This window comes from Eptatretus burgeri, chromosome 12, assembly GCF_056783735.1.
Source record: "Eptatretus burgeri isolate ZD-2024b chromosome 12, Ebu_testis_v1, whole genome shotgun sequence".
NCBI classification, from domain to species: Eukaryota; Metazoa; Chordata; class Myxini; order Myxiniformes; family Myxinidae; genus Eptatretus; species Eptatretus burgeri.
The window spans coordinates 21,263,324-21,283,055 of NC_140972.1; the positions used below are offsets into that span (position 1 = coordinate 21,263,324).

At 39.1% G+C, this 19,732-nt stretch overlaps 1 protein-coding gene and 1 long non-coding RNA gene across 3 annotated transcripts in view; both read left to right on the forward strand.

The window, feature by feature from the left end:
• Window positions 1-19,732, forward strand: part of LOC147015229 (lysosomal proton-coupled steroid conjugate and bile acid symporter SLC46A3-like) — a 69,515-nt gene that overhangs the window by 29,052 nt on the left and 20,731 nt on the right. Inside the window, exons 4-5 of the mRNA XM_085849787.1 lie at window positions 1,273-1,356; window positions 6,622-6,778. Of these exons, the coding sequence (XP_085705913.1) occupies window positions 1,273-1,356; window positions 6,622-6,778 (241 nt within the window). The remainder of the gene's footprint in view (window positions 1-1,272; window positions 1,357-6,621; window positions 6,779-19,732) is intronic.
• Window positions 6,785-8,632, forward strand: LOC147015230 (uncharacterized). 2 transcript variants are annotated; one of them, XR_015050247.1, is made up of 4 exons: window positions 6,785-7,872; window positions 7,964-8,152; window positions 8,298-8,376; window positions 8,462-8,632. It is a non-coding gene; the product is annotated as an uncharacterized LOC147015230 (long non-coding RNA). The 2 variants fall into 2 exon arrangements; XR_015050246.1 differs by having other exon boundaries at window positions 6,785-8,152.

Below are 19,732 nucleotides of genomic sequence, written 5' to 3' on the forward strand. Positions count from 1 at the left end.
TCTGGGAGGTCGGTGGTTAATACCCTGGCTCAGTCACACCAAAGGCTTGAAAAATGGTAAGTGCTGCTTACTTGCTTGATGTTCAACATTTAAAACGATGGAGCATGAACAAACAATGCAGAGAAAGCAATGGCAAACCACCAGTGTTACCCTTGCCAAGAAACTGCTTCGGTAGCACCAACGCTCTCTAAAGAGTATTGTACATTAAAAAGAAATAGAAATAAGCCTGGTTCACACTTTTTTTTTTTTAAATCAAGGCCATCATCCTGTTGTCATAACTCTGTACTCACCAAGAAGTTTTTTTTCTTACTGTTAATATAATGGCAGCTGAGACTTTTTCTTCTCAACTTTCCGGTTATATTACAACACTGACAACAGTAACATCGCTCCAAACAACTCGCTGCATTTGGCACTCCATTGGTGCATTGGGAGGGAAATTATCATCATTAAATTCCAATATTACTTTTGAGTGTATCATGGTGTCTGCAGTTAAACCCATAAGAAGGTAGGAATAATTGAGGCCATTAAAGAAGAAGAGGAAGAAGTAGTAGTAGAAGTAGTGGTGGGAGTAGTAACAGCTGCAGGATGCCGACAAGTTGTGAACATTTCCATGAGTGAGAACCATCCATAGATAAGTCACTGCTCTGTTGCTCGGGTGTTGTAGGTTAGACCAGGAATTATAGAATTTGGTCAGAGTATGAGCACACAAATGTCTACTATTTAATGTAGGTGCAGGTGCATCGGGTGGGTCATCAAAGGATGGTGTAAGCAACTCTTATCCAACTGTGGACAGAAGATTGTGTCCTTTCCTATGCTTTTTGGGTAGTATGAGGTGAGCTGAAACAATTGCTGAGCTAGATGATGTTTTCTTTTTTGGTTATCTGAATTTTCCCGATTTTTTTTTTTTTTTTAGTAGCTAAAAGTAGTGGTTAAAGTACTTAGCAAAAGTAGTGGTTGAAGAGAGGATTGGGGAGCAGAGCAAGGTGTGGTTGGATGATTTGCACACCGTATTCCCACCTGTGGCATAACTAAGTTTGTTGGTTGAATCGGGCTCTGGGATGTTTTCAAGATGAACATCACTATTGAATGAAAATATGCCACTGTGAAAGATGAATTGGCAATAATGACAGAAACAATAACTGCTGAACTGATTAAAGCCACTTTCATTAAATTTGGATCATCATCCCATTCATTATCCTCATGCATTGCTCAAAATGTATCCTCCATATCTCTCCTCCTTTTGACCATATTTTGTTTCTTTTTCCATTCCAGTGAATATTCCAATGATGTTTGCGGTTATGCCAGCTCCGGTTCTACGCTCAATGCTTTCTAAGCTTGTAAACCCAAATGAACAAGGTATCCTTCATTTTCTTCACAAAACAATCTTGATATATATTTTCACTTTTGTAAGTGTCAAAAAACTTTTAATTTTACTCTTTACTATCAAGGCTCATGGAAAATCTAGATTACAGAAACTGCAGGTGTCAGATCCCTAAATGGGTGGAGGGAATATGTAGACGACGATCATATCGGGGGGGGGGGGGGGGGAAGCGGGGCAGTTTGTGAGAATGGAAAAGCTCATGGGTAGATATGAAAGTAAATGTGATTTATTGATTGGTTGCCATTTTGAAGTACAGTGCTTTTGTAAATGTCAAACAACTTTTATAATAATTTTACTCTTTACTATCAAGGCTCATGAAAAATCTAGATCATAGAAACTGCAGGTTAACGTCTCTAAATGGGTGGAGGGAATAAGTAGACAATGAGCATATCAGGGAAAGTTTTTTTTTTTTTAATTTCCATTGATCAAAATTGGGAATATGTAATCGGGAAAAGCATCCACCTACACCTCACCCCTCAAAGCTTCATGTCTCCCTTTTTCTGTCTCCCTCTACACCCCACTCTCTCAATCCTTCCCCCTCACCCCACCCCTTAAATGCTTCCCCCTCACCTCACCCTCTAACAGTCTAAAACCTTCCTCCACACCCTACACAGTTAAACCTCCCCCCGCACACCTCGCAATCAAACCTTCTCTCACACCCCACACACTCAAGCATTCCCCCACACCCATGCACACAATCTTTACCCCGCACCTCTCTCCCACACAAAACTTCTCCCGCACCTAATGCACTCAAACCTTCCCCCTCACCTCACCTCCAAAGCCTCACCTTGCCCTCGCAAAGCCCCACCATCCTGCACACTCCAAATGCCTCCTCCCCCATATCTCGACTGTATGGACCTCAAATATCTGGGGCCTCCATTCTAAAATGACATCTCTGAATCCAGGCTGCTGCCTATAAACCAGACATTTGTTTAACAGAATCCTTCCTCCCACCAGACTCCTTAGTGTCTCTCCTTGGTTATTGTCTCCTCCAGTTTGATTGACTTGAACATCGTCTGTTGGTGGAGTTGTGCTGTATATGAAAAACTCCATTTATCACCCTCTGTTTACTGCTCTTGCACCTCCCAAACCTCAGGAGTACCTCGGGCCGCAACTTATGCTCCACTCCCACCTCATATTTATCTGTGTGTTGTACCATCCTCCGAACAGTGATGACTCCATCTACATCTCTCTCAGATGACATGGACCAACTTTTAATCACTCATCCCAACTCTCTCTTCTTCATATGTGGTGACTTCAATTGTCACCATGCTAATTGGCTGGGTGTTGGTACCTCTCACCAGCCTTGGCACTTCAGCAAAGGACTTCTGTTATTCCATGGAACGAACTCAATCCATTAATTTTCCCACCTGGATTTCTCCCAATGGAAAATCTTCCCTTCTGGATTTGATAATGACCAACTTCCCTGCCAATGTATCTTGCTCGTCCTCTGCCCCATTGGTCACCACACATGCACAACACCACTAATCTCAGGACAGGCAGTAAACAACATTTTTTTTCCATTCTCAAGAATGAGCTTTCAAACTTATCTCCCTCCTCTAAAACCTAGTGCCTTGTCAAGTCAGTTTCTGGAGTATGCACCCCTTCCATCCCTTCCCTCACTTCGAATGGCAACACAGTTGATTCTGCTCGTGTAAAGACCGAATGCTTCAATTCTGTGTTTGCTTTAAAATTTTGTCCCGAAACCCTCACTCTCAGTATCCATCCTTCCCTATTATATTGTAACCAACTGCTCCTGGATTCTGTCTTTTGCATTTGAGGAGGTTGCGAAGGTAATTTCAACCCTCAACTCTGACTCCGCTACCGGACCAGACAGCATCAGTTCATGTGTCCTAAAAACCTGCTCCTCTGCTCTTGCTCACCATCTCTCTGTTCTATTCACCCTCTCATTTTCTCAAGGTCATCTGCCATTTGCTTGGAAATCAGCAAACATTTCCACCCTGCATAAGAAAGGTGCAAAAACAAATCCCTGCAACAACAGACCAATCAGCCTTCTCCCAATCATCAGCAAGGTTATGGAATCCATCATCGCTTCAGACATTAAATCCTTCCTCTTCTCCAATGGCTTGATTTCCGATCATCAATTTGGTTTCAGACCTGGTCACTCTACCTTGTACATGCTGTTTCGACTCTCCCAACAATGGATGGAGGCCCCCAATATCAGTCATGAGTGCAGTGCCGTCTCTCTGGACATATTGTTGCGGATTTGGAAAGCTTGTGCACACAAACGGCCAGAGTCCCTAAGCTTAGTTATTTCGATAAGTATGTGTACAGTTAGAATCCATCCCCTTCTGTCTAATGGGAATTGCATGTGTGTGCTACAGGTTCTTTTTTAGGTAGGTTTTTTTCACCAACAACAACAACAACGCCCATCTTCGCTTCTTCACCATCGGCATTCCCCACGTGCATGCGTGTCAAGCACAGCCGTGGGCGGAGTCCAATGTGCCAGGCGGGGCTTCCTTGGACTTTGGCATCTTGGATTTCGCTCCAAATACGGGCATGGCTCCCCTCTCAGCCAATCGGAGGGGTGCGAGCACGTCTGCCGCCTCTCGGCCAATGGGGAGCCAATGCAACATATTGCTGTTCGACTTCCTGGTCGAGGGGCGGAGACATGAGCACCTCGCCCCGACCAATCTCGGACGGCCGGGAGATCGCCCGACACTCCTGTCCAATGAGGGAAATGACACAAGACGGATCCCTCCCACCTGTCAGAAAGAAGGGATATAATCGTGAGGGGGCGACCCAGTGAGAGAGTCGGAGGGTTCGTTGGTTGGGTGCTGAGGGAGTCGGAGGGTTCGTTGGTTGAGGCTGAGAGGGTCTTCCCGCCGTGAATCGCCTGCTTGCGAGCCAGAGTCTTCCCGCCGTGAATCGCCTACCTGCGAGCCGGAGGAGCATGTCAGCGCCCAATGCTACCCTCCGTACCTGGTTCTTGGAGCGGCATCGTGTTGCGGGTTCGAGTCCCGCCGGGCCAGATCGTCAGGAACTGCATGAAGGAGGAAGGTCCAAGTAAAGCCAGTCTCTTTCCTCCAGCTCACCTTCCCTCCGCGTTGGGGGTATCAAAGGCCGCAGCCACCGTGTGTGTGTGTGTGTGTGTGTGTGTGTGTGTGTGTGTGTGTGTGTGTGTGTGTGTGTGTCTGTGGGCCCGTCTGTTAAGTAGAATTGTGTAAGTGCTTTCCTTTGCCTGTGCATTGCATTCCTTTTATTCGGTTAAGTCTGCCTTCTTGTGTGCTTCCCTGCCCCCATTATAAATAAATACCCCTTTTGTTAAATGTTCCAGCTCATTTCTGTGTTTCTTTCATTGGCTTAGCACGGTGTGTGTTGAGAAATAGTGAGGCAGTAAATTGTTCATTTGGACCGACAGGCCTTGGTAACCTCTGCTCAGGTTACACACGGTTCGTGCACGGTAACGGCTCGTCCCACTCAAGGTCTGTCGAGAGTGTGAATTCCCTGGTAGCTTTGCCGTGTGGGTAATTAGGTATATTGAAGTTTGGCAATTGACCCTACTCCACGCGGTCGAATTATTGGCGATTCATGATCCAGTGAGGGACCCGTGCCTTTCGGACTTATCCGAGAGTCACGACCTAATTTACGGTGTGTTCGGTGGAGCCGACTCTCCTGCTCCCTCTCGCGGTCGTGCTCGCCACCGATACCCGGCCCCACAACAATATGTCGAGCTTTCGATAGTCTGGCATCCTGCCCTTTTCTCAAAACTATCTGCCGATGGAATCCATGGGCAACTCCACTCTTGGATATCTGACTTCCTCCACTCTCGAAGCCGACATATGGCTTTCAACAGAACACTTTCTTCTCTCCCTGTCAAGATTGGAATACCGCAAGGCAGTGTTCTGTTATTGTTGTTTCATATGCAGCCTGTGACTGCTGGTTGCATAATTTCTGGAAGCACGGCTATCCCGCTGATGCAGTGCCCTTGTTATCGGAAAGCTGGTACTCATTTTGCTGACCTTGGAAAGATGACAGGCTGAGTCAACCCACCTGTTGTTATTTCAAATTAATGATGGACTCAAACTCAAAATCCTTAGATCTCAAGCCAACCACTTTAACTGTGAAGCCAGAACCAAACTTGACAGTATTCTAGGCCCCATCCCATTCCTAATCTTAATCAATGATCTCACTGACTCTCTGGAACATCCTCTTTATCTCTTTCCTGATGACTTCACTCTCTGTCATGACATCCCTCATCCCTCTCCTCAGACCTTGACAAAATCACAAACTGGTGAAACATTTGAAACATGTCTTTCGATCCTGAGAAATCCCACAAACCCACTCTCTCTCTCTCTTCAAAAGCACTGTTCTGCAAACCCTGCATCTACCTTCTCATCAACCGTCTCAAAGAGGTTCAGTGATTCAAACTCTTGGGTCTCACTCTCAGCCATGATCTCTCTTGGGAAAGCGATATTTCAAAGTTGGCCTCCAAAGCCAATTGCCAACTGGGCATCCTTCGTTGACACACCTGAACTCCTATCCATCTCCAAGGCTTTCATCCGCAGCTTGATGGAGTACTGCTCTCCCCTCTGAGCTGGCTCCCTTGCATCGTATCTTGCTCAGCTTGACTTCGTGGAAACCAAGGCTTTCAAGATCATTGGAATCTCTTGCGATGAAGCTGAGTCTATGGGCCTATCACTTCACCATCACAAACAGGTCGGTGGTCATGCTGTCGTCTTCTGCCTCATTTCTGTTCTTGTACCCTCTTCCCGCTCTGTGCTGTGTCCCCTCCCCCCATCCCCCAAGTATCTGCAAGACACCCATTAAAGCTCCCACAACCCTCCAAAAATATTGATTATGTATCCATCTTGTCCACCACTTGTGTTCTCCCCGTTTCCTCATTATTACCTGCATCCCTTGTTTGTCCTTCTCCGTCTACCTTCTCTCTCCACACTGCTATTGGCATTTCCCCTTTCTCCTGCTGTTCCCTTTGTTATGTTGTGTCCTGATCTTTTCTGGGTCTTAACTCTTCCATGAGCTTAGACCATGTATAAAAAAATATAAATGGAAAAGCTCATGGGAAGGTATGAGTTATTCATGGGTTGTCATTGCGAAGTGCAGTACTGTAGGAAAAGTTCTCAAAAAATATTTCCAAAGATAGAAGAAATGGGTGACAAAGGAGTGGAAGTGAGTGGAAGGTTTTGATTTGTGAACTCCTTTGTTTTTATTTTGTTTGGTAAGTCCTCCAAGATGTCTTGTTTTCCTGTGTTTTTCAGGTGCAGTGTTTTCTGCTGTAGCTTGTGGGGAAATGGTCAGTCGTCTGCTCGCCAGTGTCATCTTCAACAATGTCTATGCAGCCACGGTATCTTGGTCAGCAGGATTTTCCTTCCTGCTTGCAGCTGCTATTGTCGGATTTCCTTTGACGCTACTCGGGTATGGCAAGGCAGTTGTAGAACTATAATAGCCATGGTCACTATCATTTCAGAAGAAGTTGGTTAAAGGTGTTTGTTGAGGAGAAGACGACATCTCGACATACGTAAAGAATACGATTTCTTCATCATAATAGTTTTCATTAAACGTACAAAGGTAAAGGGTAGGTTACATGAAATTGCATGAGTTTTTCAATTTAATGAAGACTACTATTGTCAAATTTAGAAGGCTGAGACAAACACTCATAGGTTTGACACAAATAATTGAGAGCATTTTCTTGAGTATCTATTTTGAATCCATTCTTGGTGAGTCCAGGACCTGAAGTTTGAACAAATCCCAGACACTGACTTGAAAAGCTAAAACTAGATCTTCGAGGATGGTGACATAGAAGAGAACTCATTTTGATTATGTGGGATGGTTAGAGTTGACTTGTCTTTGGAGATTTGGCAAAGTCGTAAGAGTAGATGATAAATGGGGTTTCTGGGACTCCCATTCAAATGAATGGGGAAAAAGGGAAAAACGTTCTGAATCAAGCCCCAAAAGCCCAAAATAGGAGACTGATTTTCTCCCCACCTATCCCCTTCCCTCCCATACAAGCAAATGTAAAATTGAGACTATGAAAGGTTGAGACACTGATTAAAGCACTTCTTCCCTTTCATATTTTCATTCCACTCAAAGAGCGAACCAACGAATATTTGCCCATGTTCCACTTCAGGGAATAACTTTTTTTCTTATAACATTCACTTCCATCGAGAATATTCACTTTATCTCTTCAAGCACGAAAGAAAGGGAAGTTTAAACAGCTTTTCAATGTAAGTTTTCCCAAATTCATTCAAAGTAAGCCGTTTCATTTTCGTGTTAAAATGAGTCAGTCTGGAGTCAGCCAAGCTGCCTCGCCCGAACCAAGCCAAAACAATTCCGAAGTCATTTCCGATGTGGGACACACCCTGAAAAAAACCATTGTTGTGAAATCTCCCATTACGTCATGAAGTTGCTTATTTAAACCAACTTGTGTGCCGAGTGTGTTTTATTTAGAGAATGGATTGTGCAGATAATTTCTCCGACCTTGCAGATCAATCGTTTTCACAAGATGACAGGTGAGATCCTTAACCCAATTCATTATTTGTTGTTTTATACAGAATTAAATCACTATACAACCAATAATTATTGTGTGTCTTTTTCTAACAGGTTGTCCCCAAAAAGAACATCGTTGATAACTGATCTAGAACAGGAGGCCTTTGAATTACACGATGAGTGGCTAAAAATGAATGACTTCCTTGAAGACATTCAATCGTTCAGAAGAGAATTGAATGACATTTTTGTTGGCTGGCAAGAACTTCTCTCACGTCCTCTGAGCTTGAATGAGTTGAGTCAAAGGTGAGAAATTATCCGTGTGTGTGTGTGTGTGTGTGTGTGTGTGTGTGTAAATGTGAGCACATGTGTGTATTTGTGTTTGTGTGTGTGTGTGTGTGTGTGTGTGTCTCTCTGTCTCTGTCTTTGACTCATTATTTTTTTTTTTCAGTTTAAACACCTGTCTGGATGAACCAAACACACAACTTGATCTTCTGGGGGAATCTGACACGACACTCTCTCTTCTGGAGGTAAATGTTATATTTATTATTTTATTAATATCATAATATAATCATCTTTATATACCCTAATTGTTCTTCACTCTGTTTTTAACAGAATATGTTGATCGAGTTTCAAAACCAAAACAAACCATCAGACTGCTGCGAAAGAAGATTTTGTTCAATGTTATTACTTTTGTTTAATTATAAATGCTTTCGTTATAATTATCTGATTTTGAATTAAAAGAAAAGAATATAGGAGATGTAAAGGGGAGGGGGTAGGGGAGGTTGGAGGAGGGTTAGGGTTGGGGGGTAGGTGCGCTTCCCCAACGACCCACCACCTCCCTCATCCCTCTCCCCTCCCCTCCCGATGTGTAGGATGAGGGGGGTGGTGGGTCAAAGGTGGGGGTGCACAGGGGGGTGGGGCTTGTGTGAGTGGGTGGGGCTTGTGTGGGTGGGTGGGGCTTGTGTGGATGTGGCTTGTGTGGGTGGAGCAATTTTTTAAAATTAAATTAACATGTTGTGTGTGGGAACTAATAAACTAATCACTAATAATGTGGATATGATGGATGTGGATGTGGCTTATGTGGGTGAGGCTTGTGTGGATGTGGCTTTTGTGAGTGGGGTTTGCGTGGATGTGGCTTATGTGGGTGGAGCTTGTGTGGTTGTGGCTTGTGTGGGCAGAGTTAAAAAAGGGGCGGAGTCAAAAAAATTCAATTTATCTTTGTCTTTTGTAATTCCTGTGAATAAAATGAACCTAAAATCTCTTCCCCCTTTAAATCACATAATTTGTAAGTCCACGGAACTGTACCGACGACATCAACAATTTTTAAAAGTTTATTTGTCTATCGCTTGGTATAACCTTTGTTAAAATGAGATTTCCACCTGTATATTCTTACTATATCACCAACTTTGAACTTAGGCTCTCTGACATTAATCTCTTTTTCATATTTTAATTTTGTAAATGTTTCTGATGGCTTCGTTTTCGTTGAGGTATGAATCATGTCGTTGTACTTATCTACAATGTCCTGAATTATAGACAACCATTGTTGAGAACAGAGTTGAGTGAATTTTTTATATAGTCTCTCTTTTAAAGTGCGATTAAAATGCTCAATAACAACCGCGTTTCCTTCATTAAAGGTGCTGGATAATGTAATGTTGTTATTTTAAAGAAAATTCAAAAAATTTTTGTTGGAGAACTCTGTACCCTCATCAGACCACAATTTTTAAGGTTTTCTCTTGCTTTTATTGAATATCTGTTGGAAAGCTAACATAAGAGTATTACTTGTTTTGTTTTTCAAAGGAACAACCCACGCATATCTACTCAAATCAATAACGGTTAAAGCATACTTGTACCCCTTATCATTATTGAGTTCAATCAAATCAGCGGACCAGATATAATCAATTTCCTTGGAATAAACCTTCCTTCGATGAAACTTTATGATTATTGGTTTTTGTAATTCATCAGCTAATTGTTCTTCAGTCTTAATGACATCATTAGAGCCGATAAGTTTATTTATTTATTTATTTATTTATTTATTTATTTTTGAATTTCAAAGCACAAGTTTCAATTTATCACTGATCATCTTCTTCACGATGAACCTATCAACTTTTTCTCTCAACGTTGGATTTTGTATCAGACAAATTATACATTTCTCTATCGGCTTCGTGTTTTTCTTCCAACGTTGTGCTATTCCCATAATCAATATTGTGCCTCATGCACACTTCATCAACCCTATTGATAGGTTTGCTCCACGATTTAGGATTGTCTGCCTCATCTAATCTTTTATTCAAGTTTGTTCCTGGACCACAGAAAGAATACCCTGGTAGATGTCATTCTCCTGGTATTCCAGTTGTTGTAAATTTACTTCCTGATAAAAAAACTTTTGATGATCTCCCCCTTGTTTGTGTTTGGTGAATTCACTCTTTTTTGAGCCACACACTGAACATGTACCTTTTTGTATAACACTATTATTTTTACTTTTAACATACAAGATATTTTTACTCTTGGTTTTCTTTTTACATTTTAGACAATAACTCATTTATTTGTGCAAAAACCTTTTTAGTTTCCAACATGCACATTTGAATCTTAATTTTTAAAACATAAAGAATCCTTAGAAATGTCTTCACTCTCTCCTCCATTTATTTAAGAAAAAAAGTGTAAAACTCTAATCAAAGTCAATTACACCAACATCATCAATAATATAATCTTTTCCTTCTTTCTCTTCTTTATCTCCACTTTCTCGTTTTAATCTTCTCCCTGAAACCGATGTTTATAGTCTTGATGCATATATTTCGAATAGACTTGCCAATTCTTTGTTTTCCTCCTCGGTGCGTTGAGATTTATTTATTTTCAGTAAAACCTTTGATCTTTTTATAATCTCACTGGTTTCCATATTTTTTAATTTATTTATTCTCTCTTTCCTCCCTCTCCCTCTCCTCCTTCTCTCTCTTCTCTCTCTCCTCCTTCTCTCTCTTCTCTCTCCTCCATCTCTCTCTTCTCCCTCTCTTCCTTCTCTCTCTTCTACCTCTCCTCCTTCTCTCTTCTCCCTCTCCTCCTTCTCTCTTGTCTCAGTTTCTTCAACTCCTTCCTCATCCCTTACTATCCCTGAACCACTTTCACCCCATTGAATATCATACATATTGTTGCGGATCCGGGGAGGCGGGATTCTGACCCGGTCCCTGGCGCCACCCTCGCCACCACCGTCTCCGGGAATCTATAACGCCAGCCGGCCCGGCACAGGCCTTGGGTCACACGTCTTCAATCGCGATACCAACGTAATCCTGCACCTTACCAGTTGGGGAGATAGAACCCCTGGTTACAGACTGGTTTTGTCAAAGACCGAGCGGAGTCTCCCATTCTGTAACCATTTTGGTCTTATATGCCAATCCTTAGAATCCTTTCTATCGTTCCTCGACACGACACGCATTAATCCATAGTGGCAACTTCATACGAATTAACCAGATTTAATGGGGAACATCAGGGATCACAACACAAGCAATAAACATGACAATGGTTTTATTAACAATCAACCCGTTCTTATCTAGGGAACCACGGCTACAGTTTTCAAGGGGATCACTACTGAAATATGCCTTATACAACACGTGCAGACAAAACAGACCAACAGCATGCATGCAGGACAAGACAGAGTACTTGGTGATGGCTCATGGACGAGAGGAAAGCGTCAAGGATCACGATTGTCGCTCGTAACAAACAAGCGGGTGTCCATGGGTTCAAACTCCTAGTTCGAACCTTGCCGCATGGCAAAAATGGCGGCGCAGTACTTTTCCTGCTCAAGTCACCGCGTGCGCATGTTCTCCTCAGCGCGTTCCGGCTCCGTGAAATGTCGACGATGCGAGACCGCCGATCTCTCTCTCTTGGGTTCAGCATACAAATCCAGGCCTGGCCTGTCCTCCAGACAAGGCCCAAGTCGAGGTCCGAGTTCCACAGGCGTATGAACGTGTCGAGCCGTGAGGTGAGTAAGGACTGTCAGATGCTCCAGCGTCTCCTCTCCTGCCTTCCCGCCTTGAAGCCCGACTCCCGCTTCATCCTCTCAGTTCCTCCGTGCAGACCGTCTCGAAGCCCGACTCCCGCTTCGTCCTCTCAGTTCCTCCCTGCAGGCCGCCTCGAAGCCCGACTCCCACTTCGTCCTCTCAGTTCCTACGTGCATGCCGCCTCGAAGCCCGACTCCCACTTCATTCTCTCAGTTCCTCTATTGCCTTCCAAACTGAGAACTCCTTTTCGGCGCTCATGGCCTCCGAAACCCGAGCACCCTTTAGCCCGATGCTCGTCCAAACTCAGAGCTCACTATCTCCACACACTGATCTTTTGTTTCTTTTCTTTCCTCTCTTCTCTCGGCGACTCTGTTTTCCAAACTGACAAAACTGAACCCTTTCTCTGTCTCACTCACCACACGCCTCTCTCGTCGACTCACTGACCAAAGACTCCGCCTCTTCACGTCACCGCCTCTCCAGGCCACACCTCTTTCTCTAGGCCACACCCCTTCGCGTCACTGACTGGGCGGGGCCTATCAGGGATAAGGAAGGAACAAGAGCGATCTCTCCTTTCACCACCGTATAAACATAAAAACAGTCTCTTACATCTCCCGACACATTTTTCATCCCTTTCACCACACAACCTATCTAAACAGGCATTTAATGGGGGATCTGAGCTAATCCTATACTTAGTAGTCCCATTAAGGGCCATTTCCGTAACAATATATTCATCTGGATTCTGCGATACTCTTGAATCCACAATTATTTTTCTCATAGGAAACCAATAAGATTTGTTGATGATTTCTAAAAGAGTTTTATATTTCATCACCTTTAGAAGTTCATTTTTATTTAATATTTCAATCAAATCTCTATTTGTTGGTTTTTTTTAACATCAGTATAAGACTAGTTTTTAATTGAAAATTGCCCGTGTCGATGTTCCAATTAATGAGGAATGTAAAATTGAACACCCTTTTCTTGTAGGTATCCTTGAATGCAAAAATTATAATTTTCTTGAAGTCTTCTTGCTGTCATTTATGTATCAGAAATATATGACAGATTAATATGATGACACGTAATACCACCCCATCTTCCTGTTGTTAAATCACTTTGTATAATTATCCAATATCCTTCCTTCTTTGTCATATAAACGATTGCTTCACCATCATATAATTTCCTATTCCCGAAATCGTGTATTTGTTGTTTGCTCATTGTGCTTCCACATATCTCCTGATTCTTACCAAGAGGATAATATTCTTCTTTACGAGACTGATAAAAATCGTGTCAGTCTTCTAGGTTGAATGAAAAAGACCAATGATATCCTAAATCACACATATTATACCTCCATTTCTCTATTCTCAAATTAGCTATTCTTCCTTCTTTATAAAATTCAACACTAAGCAGATGATTGAATTTAATAAGAAAAGGTGTATGGTTTGTTAAACCAGGTGTTGTGGTTGTAAATTCTACTCCTTTAACAAAATGTGCCGTTTTATTTAAGGATATATATTGTGATAAATCACTTAATCTCACCAAGTCATTCATGTCAATCGGGCTTGGATAATTTATTAATTTATAAGCATTTTTCATATTAATATTGTTTGCTATACTATATTTCTGTCGTTCAGCCTGTGCCTTTGTGTAATAATTTGATAAATCAATATCCAGTTCTTGGGATACACCAAAGATAGAACCATCTTTACCAACATGTCATTTACATTAGATTAAAAATAGTCATTAGAAAATTAATTTTTGTTGAATTGAAATAACACATATAGACATAATTGACCACAACACTTGGAATGTTTGATAAACACCATTCTGTAAGAATTTTATGACTTCAACAGGTGGTGGAAGACTAAAACCATCAAAATTATATTTGTCTTGATGATTAAATATACAAACCCAATGAGAACCATTCCCATTATTATCTTCGAAGTTCATAATAATATACTTTGTATTTTTAGACACATTTGTTAATTCATCTCTCCTACAAATAACCACATTATGAATTTTTAATTTCCTACAATATTTGGCAAGTTGTAAATTTGATGTTGTATTCTTTCCAAATTCTTTTAACCACTCATCAACGCTCATTTATTTATAAGAAAGATATAATCCATTACCCCTTTTAGTTAATTTTACACCTGCCTGTGCGATAGAAGAAAGATATCTCCAACTAACAATCTCGCTTTATCAGGCAAACTTTCAAGTTTTTCAGCAAAATCTACAATTACACCACTTCCACTAATTTGTTTCTCCAACTCTTTGTTATGTCTTTCCAACTCTTTTTGAGCCCGGAGTTGAGCCTTCCTTTCGTTGGCAGTTTTCACCGCTGCTGAAATACCACCCGTCAATGCTCCAGCCGCACTTGAACCAGCAAATAAAGGAATTAGAAATGGTAGAAATCCTCCACTCGTCTCTCTTATTGAATATTTCTTCAACATTGGTTTTGACATTTTAATTTTAAGTAAGCCAGTATCGTTCAAGATTTTCACCTGTTCTCTTGTGAGCAAAACATCAATTCTTACTGCTCCTTTTCTCTGAATTGTATTAACGTTAATCATTCAAGGCTTTTGATTTTGAATACAAGATGATAGTTTATGAAGATTGATTTGATTAACATATACCCCAGTTGGCACTTTACTACTCATTTATTTATCAAAAAATTGTGTGAGACGATATCATAACACCATTATCTGTATTAATCTGTAATTGTTTCTTCCAAAAGCTAACAATATGTATCAACTACTTCACTCTCTTTTCTTTCAATGTATAGGGAAGTATCCACTCAATAAGACTTTATAGTTTTCTTTTGAGCACTCATTTCAATCGCAGAGATTGTATACAGACTTTTAAATGCTGTCATGTCTAAAATAGGTTCTTTATTTCCATTGCTTTCACACACCTCTTGGTAAGACTTGTATGCTTCAGCATAATCATTTTTTCCCCAATTAATTTCCAATCTATCTCGTGGATAAAATGTTCCATCAAGAGGAACGTGAAGTTGTTTCACCTGAGCATTATCACTCAATGCATTATTCTTATCAGTAGCAGTATCACCATCTGTTTTTTTTTTTTTTTTAAATGAGCCACAGATATCGTGGCTTTTCTTCCAGAACACTTAAATTCCACGTGTAAGTGGTTTGGTTCAGTTTAACGTATTGGCATCTTCTTTTAAGGTATGATACATTGAGTGGTTTCTTTGCGTTAAGTCTTCTATTCAACATCTCTTGTTTTAAGATTAGGAGTATATTCACTAATATACCAACTAATTTCATCAATTAGAATTTTATTCTGAGCAGCAAAAGCATGAGCCACACCAAAAAGCAATCTATTTTCATTATCATTCCTTTGCAGTTGAAATTTAATTTTAAGACCATACAGAACTTTATCATGATCACAAAATCCAAAAATAGCTTTAAGAGGAACTGCCACAGATAAACTATTACCTGTTTTTGTATCATCATTATACATTCCTTTCCTTTGACTATATCCAGGGTCTGTGTTTGTTCCCGTTGCCATATGAGGAATAAAACCTTCGACAGCCCCCTTTCCCATTTTATCACTAAATTAATATAGTGTAAATTTTATCATCTCAGATGTAGCAGAGACATAATCAACCACTTCAACTTCTTGTGTTCCAATATACAAACGAACACTATCAAACATTTTCCAGAAGAAATCATTTACGAGTGTAGCATTTGTGGTATTCGCAGCCTTCGTGAATGTAAATTTACACAAGAAACTTTCGGCAAGATTCACATAAGTTTGTTGATTATTTATTTCAAAACTTTTTGTTCCATTTGTATTCGTCTGTTTCAGTTATGGCATTTACCTTGAAGTAGTCTTTGTTTTTAGTAGAGTTTGAGATGACAATGGTATCATCCAAATCATAGATACTATCAATTGCTTCCATACTTGTATTTATTTAGGACAAAAAGATGTTAAAACTTTTGAAACCCTGACCCAAGTATTTGAATTATTTTCTGTCATTCTTGGGGAGACAACTGAGTTTTGCCTTTCTTAATTTCTTTTATTGCTTACAATTTATGAGATTCCTTTTGGACATCTTTTATAATCTTTATAGTACCCACTACATTTCCCACAGCAGAAGCAATTGAACCAATTAGGTCTTTATGTTTAAAAATACGTGAACCGATACCCATTAGAGAATCAATCATCCCATCTCCTTTTTTTTCCTAAATTGATGTCCTCCACCCCTTTGTCTCTTAGGTTTATAGTGTCCTCTACCAAGATACATACCTTCACCCTTGTAGTATGGGGAAAGGAACATCCCATCCCCTGTAATTATTTTATATTTTCCCAACTCGTGTTTCCTCACAATAACCATCGTATTTATTTATTGGAAAACTTCACGTCGGTGAATTCTGATGGATATAATTTCTCCATTAAAATAAATCATGCAATTATCTTGGTCGGTTATCCTAAACTTTACTCTGTATATGGTTTTTCCTGACACAGGTAGACAAACCAGATTTTTTTGGTTCCATATTGAATTTATAACCAATTGGGGTTGAGTATGCACTGAATGAAAATATTGTATTTGTTCTTATTCCATCATTATAAGCGCCATCAATCAAATCACAGTGAATTAATACCGAACTTATGCCTGAGGATATTTGAATGACATTATCACTGTAAAACGTCCCATTAGTTTCAATCTTTTTTGAGGAGAAACCCAATAACTCTAAACGAATTATCAATTGTGAAATCAACCTTGTGGTTATTTTTAAGTTTAATCGTTGATTTTGAAGTATGTTTTGAATATCGAAAACAATATTTTTTGGTTCATCGCCCTGTTCTTTCATAAGGCGAGCAATTTCGGAAGATATTTGAGAAATCTCATATGCTCCGGGTGAAACTGTTATCGTTTTGTATCCACTTCCTGGATTATAACTAAACTTGTCATTTTTCTCTGTGATATTAAACAAGGTATTATAAGTTTCCACAGACAATAAAGACGCCTCATATTCTTTTGTAGGGTCAAGTTGTTGTGGGTATGGGAATGAAGATGTGTGGTCACTTGTGAAATTAAAACTAAGGATTGTGCTTCTCATCTTATTTAATATGGGATAAAATGTCTTTGTATTGACATTTATTTAGTATTTTCATGTTCATCAACTGGTCTAAAATGGCTGATGCTTCATTAAAACAATTGTTATTTCCAGCCTTCTTAGTACCTAACAACAATAACAGTCTATTAACTAATTGTGATGGGTCATTTGGAAGAAAACTAACACCTGAACCAAGGCTACTTAAACCCTGAATAATGTGTTTCTCCTTCTCATTCTTCCTATTTTTACCAGATAGACTAACCCTATAATTAAGAGAGTCCAGCAGATCAATATATACTTTATCATCCTTATTTTTCATATCCAATGGTTTATCAAAATACTTTGATTCATCCCTCACAGTTGAACCTTGTTTTCCATCTTTTGCTAGAAGAAACATTAATCTCAGAGTTAGTTTAACAGGGGGTTGAGCAGAACTCAAGAACCTTAATTCATCATTAAATATCAATCCCTTTTCTCGAACAAGATGAAATATTGCTGGTTGTTCTGTTGGAATGAGTCCTGCTTTGGCTTTTGAATCCACTGAATATTCATTGTTTTGAAGAGCCTTCACAATTTAATCAGGGGTTGATTAATCTCTTCCAGTTGTTGAAATAATCCATCATCATATTCTAATTCTTTCTCCGTCATTTGACTGAAATCTTTTAACATTTGAAGTTTTTTGGAGTATATTCCATTGTGGGAACTGTGGAAGCATCTATCATTTTTTCTTGGGAAGTTTTTAAAAGTGGTTTAAAAAATTTCTCTTGTTTTCTTTCAAATGCTTCTTCACCCATTAGTTTCTGCCTGCATTTCTTCTTTATGTCTTCCTGTTGTTTTACAACTTTTGAAACCAACTCTTGATGCTCCTTAAATCTTCTTGCTCTTTCTTTCACATCCATTTATTTTTTGGAAAATATCATTCACTGAATTATGAAGATCAACAGGGAAATTTTCCTTTTCTTCATCATTAAAGTAGATGTGTTCAAATAAATCCTTTTCTTTAAATATTTCATCAAATTCTTTGTTAACATAAATACGAGTTGTAATTTCTTCTTCACTAATACTTGTATCTCTGCTTTTCAAACGTTTGCGTTGAGTTTCTTCATCAACATCAAAACCGAATGATAAAATCTTAACCCCATTACCACTCAGATGTTTAATAATTTGTCTCATTCCTTCTGGATTCATTTCTAATATCCCAAGACCACCAGATTTTAGTTTCTTTAACTCACTCTTACAATGTGAATATTTTGTTGTACCAAGAGAAACCTCAAATATTTGGCCTTCATTCCTTAATCGCATATGTTCCTCCACTGAAATATAGTATTAATCTTCACCTTCTACTTCTCCAGGTTTTATTGCTCTTGTTGTTGTTGATACAATACGAACTACATGGTGCTTTTTAAGCAAATTTACAATATTTTCATTTTTACTATTCAAGAACCTTGATTTATGAAAGTTTTTTTCCAGAAGCAGATTTACCCACAAGATTTATAACAATAGTTGCTATTTAAAAATGTAATTGTTTATAAAATAAAAAATATATCCTTTCATAGTTCATCTTGTTTCACAACAATATATTTATATTTTTCAGTCGTGTGCTTCATATAATCCCCAAATTCCTTTATACGACATAATGTAGAACAATTGTCTCTCCAAAAATTGTTTATATCTATTGAATTTAACTTGAATAAAATAAATGTATTAGCATTGTTTCTTATTGAGCGACGAGGGAGTTGAAAGTACGATTGACGAAGATACATACAATTACAAGAAGAATGTCTCCCTCTTGTGTGGTAGCTATCCATTACCATTTGGTTTCTCTCATTAACACAATCATCAAAGATAACGAGGTTCTTTTTTGATTTATCCAAATATTAGGGAGAAGTTATATCATCCGTATTATCACGAAGAATACAAGTTATCGGTTTTGATTTCTTTTTATACCTCTGTATATCACAAAATAGTTGTATTATATCTTCAATGTTGAAATCATTTAGTTTGTTTTGAAGTTTAAATAAACCGATTATATCTTCTTTTTGAAGATCAGCATTAAAACCTTGTGAGAGTAGTTGATACTCAGGTTGAAAACTCGACTTTGTGAAAATTATTAAATTATCATAATCCAAAAAAGTTGGGAGTAAGGAGTATCTTTAAAAGTAAGCAGGTTTTTCCACACCCGCTTGAACAAACTATGAGACATCTTAATGAATTTGGAAGATTTTTATGGTTGTTAAATTTTATCTTATTTTCCCAAATGGGTAAAAAATCATTCATTTATATATTTGGAAAACAGGTTATTTAATATTTTATTGGCTTTTTTGGAAACTATGTTTTATCCGAAGTTCAGGTTTAATTTCAAGATCATCCATTATTTCATTTACACAATATCTTGTGTTAATATTTCCCTAAAAATGACAATCGTTAATAATATAAATCATCAATCCATGAAACATGGTCGTCATTTGTTCAGTCTCTTCTCTTGTAAGAAAAGGTGAATTATCACCCTCATACTTTACATTCATTTCTCGAATCAATCATGTAAAGTAATTAATTTTTGGTGTAAATCTCAAAGAATTATATTCCTTTTTATAATTTTTATTATCATTAATTAGAAGATAATCACAGAATATACATGGTTTATAGGCTTTTGACTGTTTAATCTCCATCTTTCACATGCAGGACAATTCTCAAATTTGTCATGTGGAGAATCAGGAAATTCAAGAGGCTCAAAATCTAGTAAACTATTCATATTTATAAAGTAAAACTTTACTTCAAATAAAATTCATCTTCGGTATCATCTTCGATACTTTCATTGG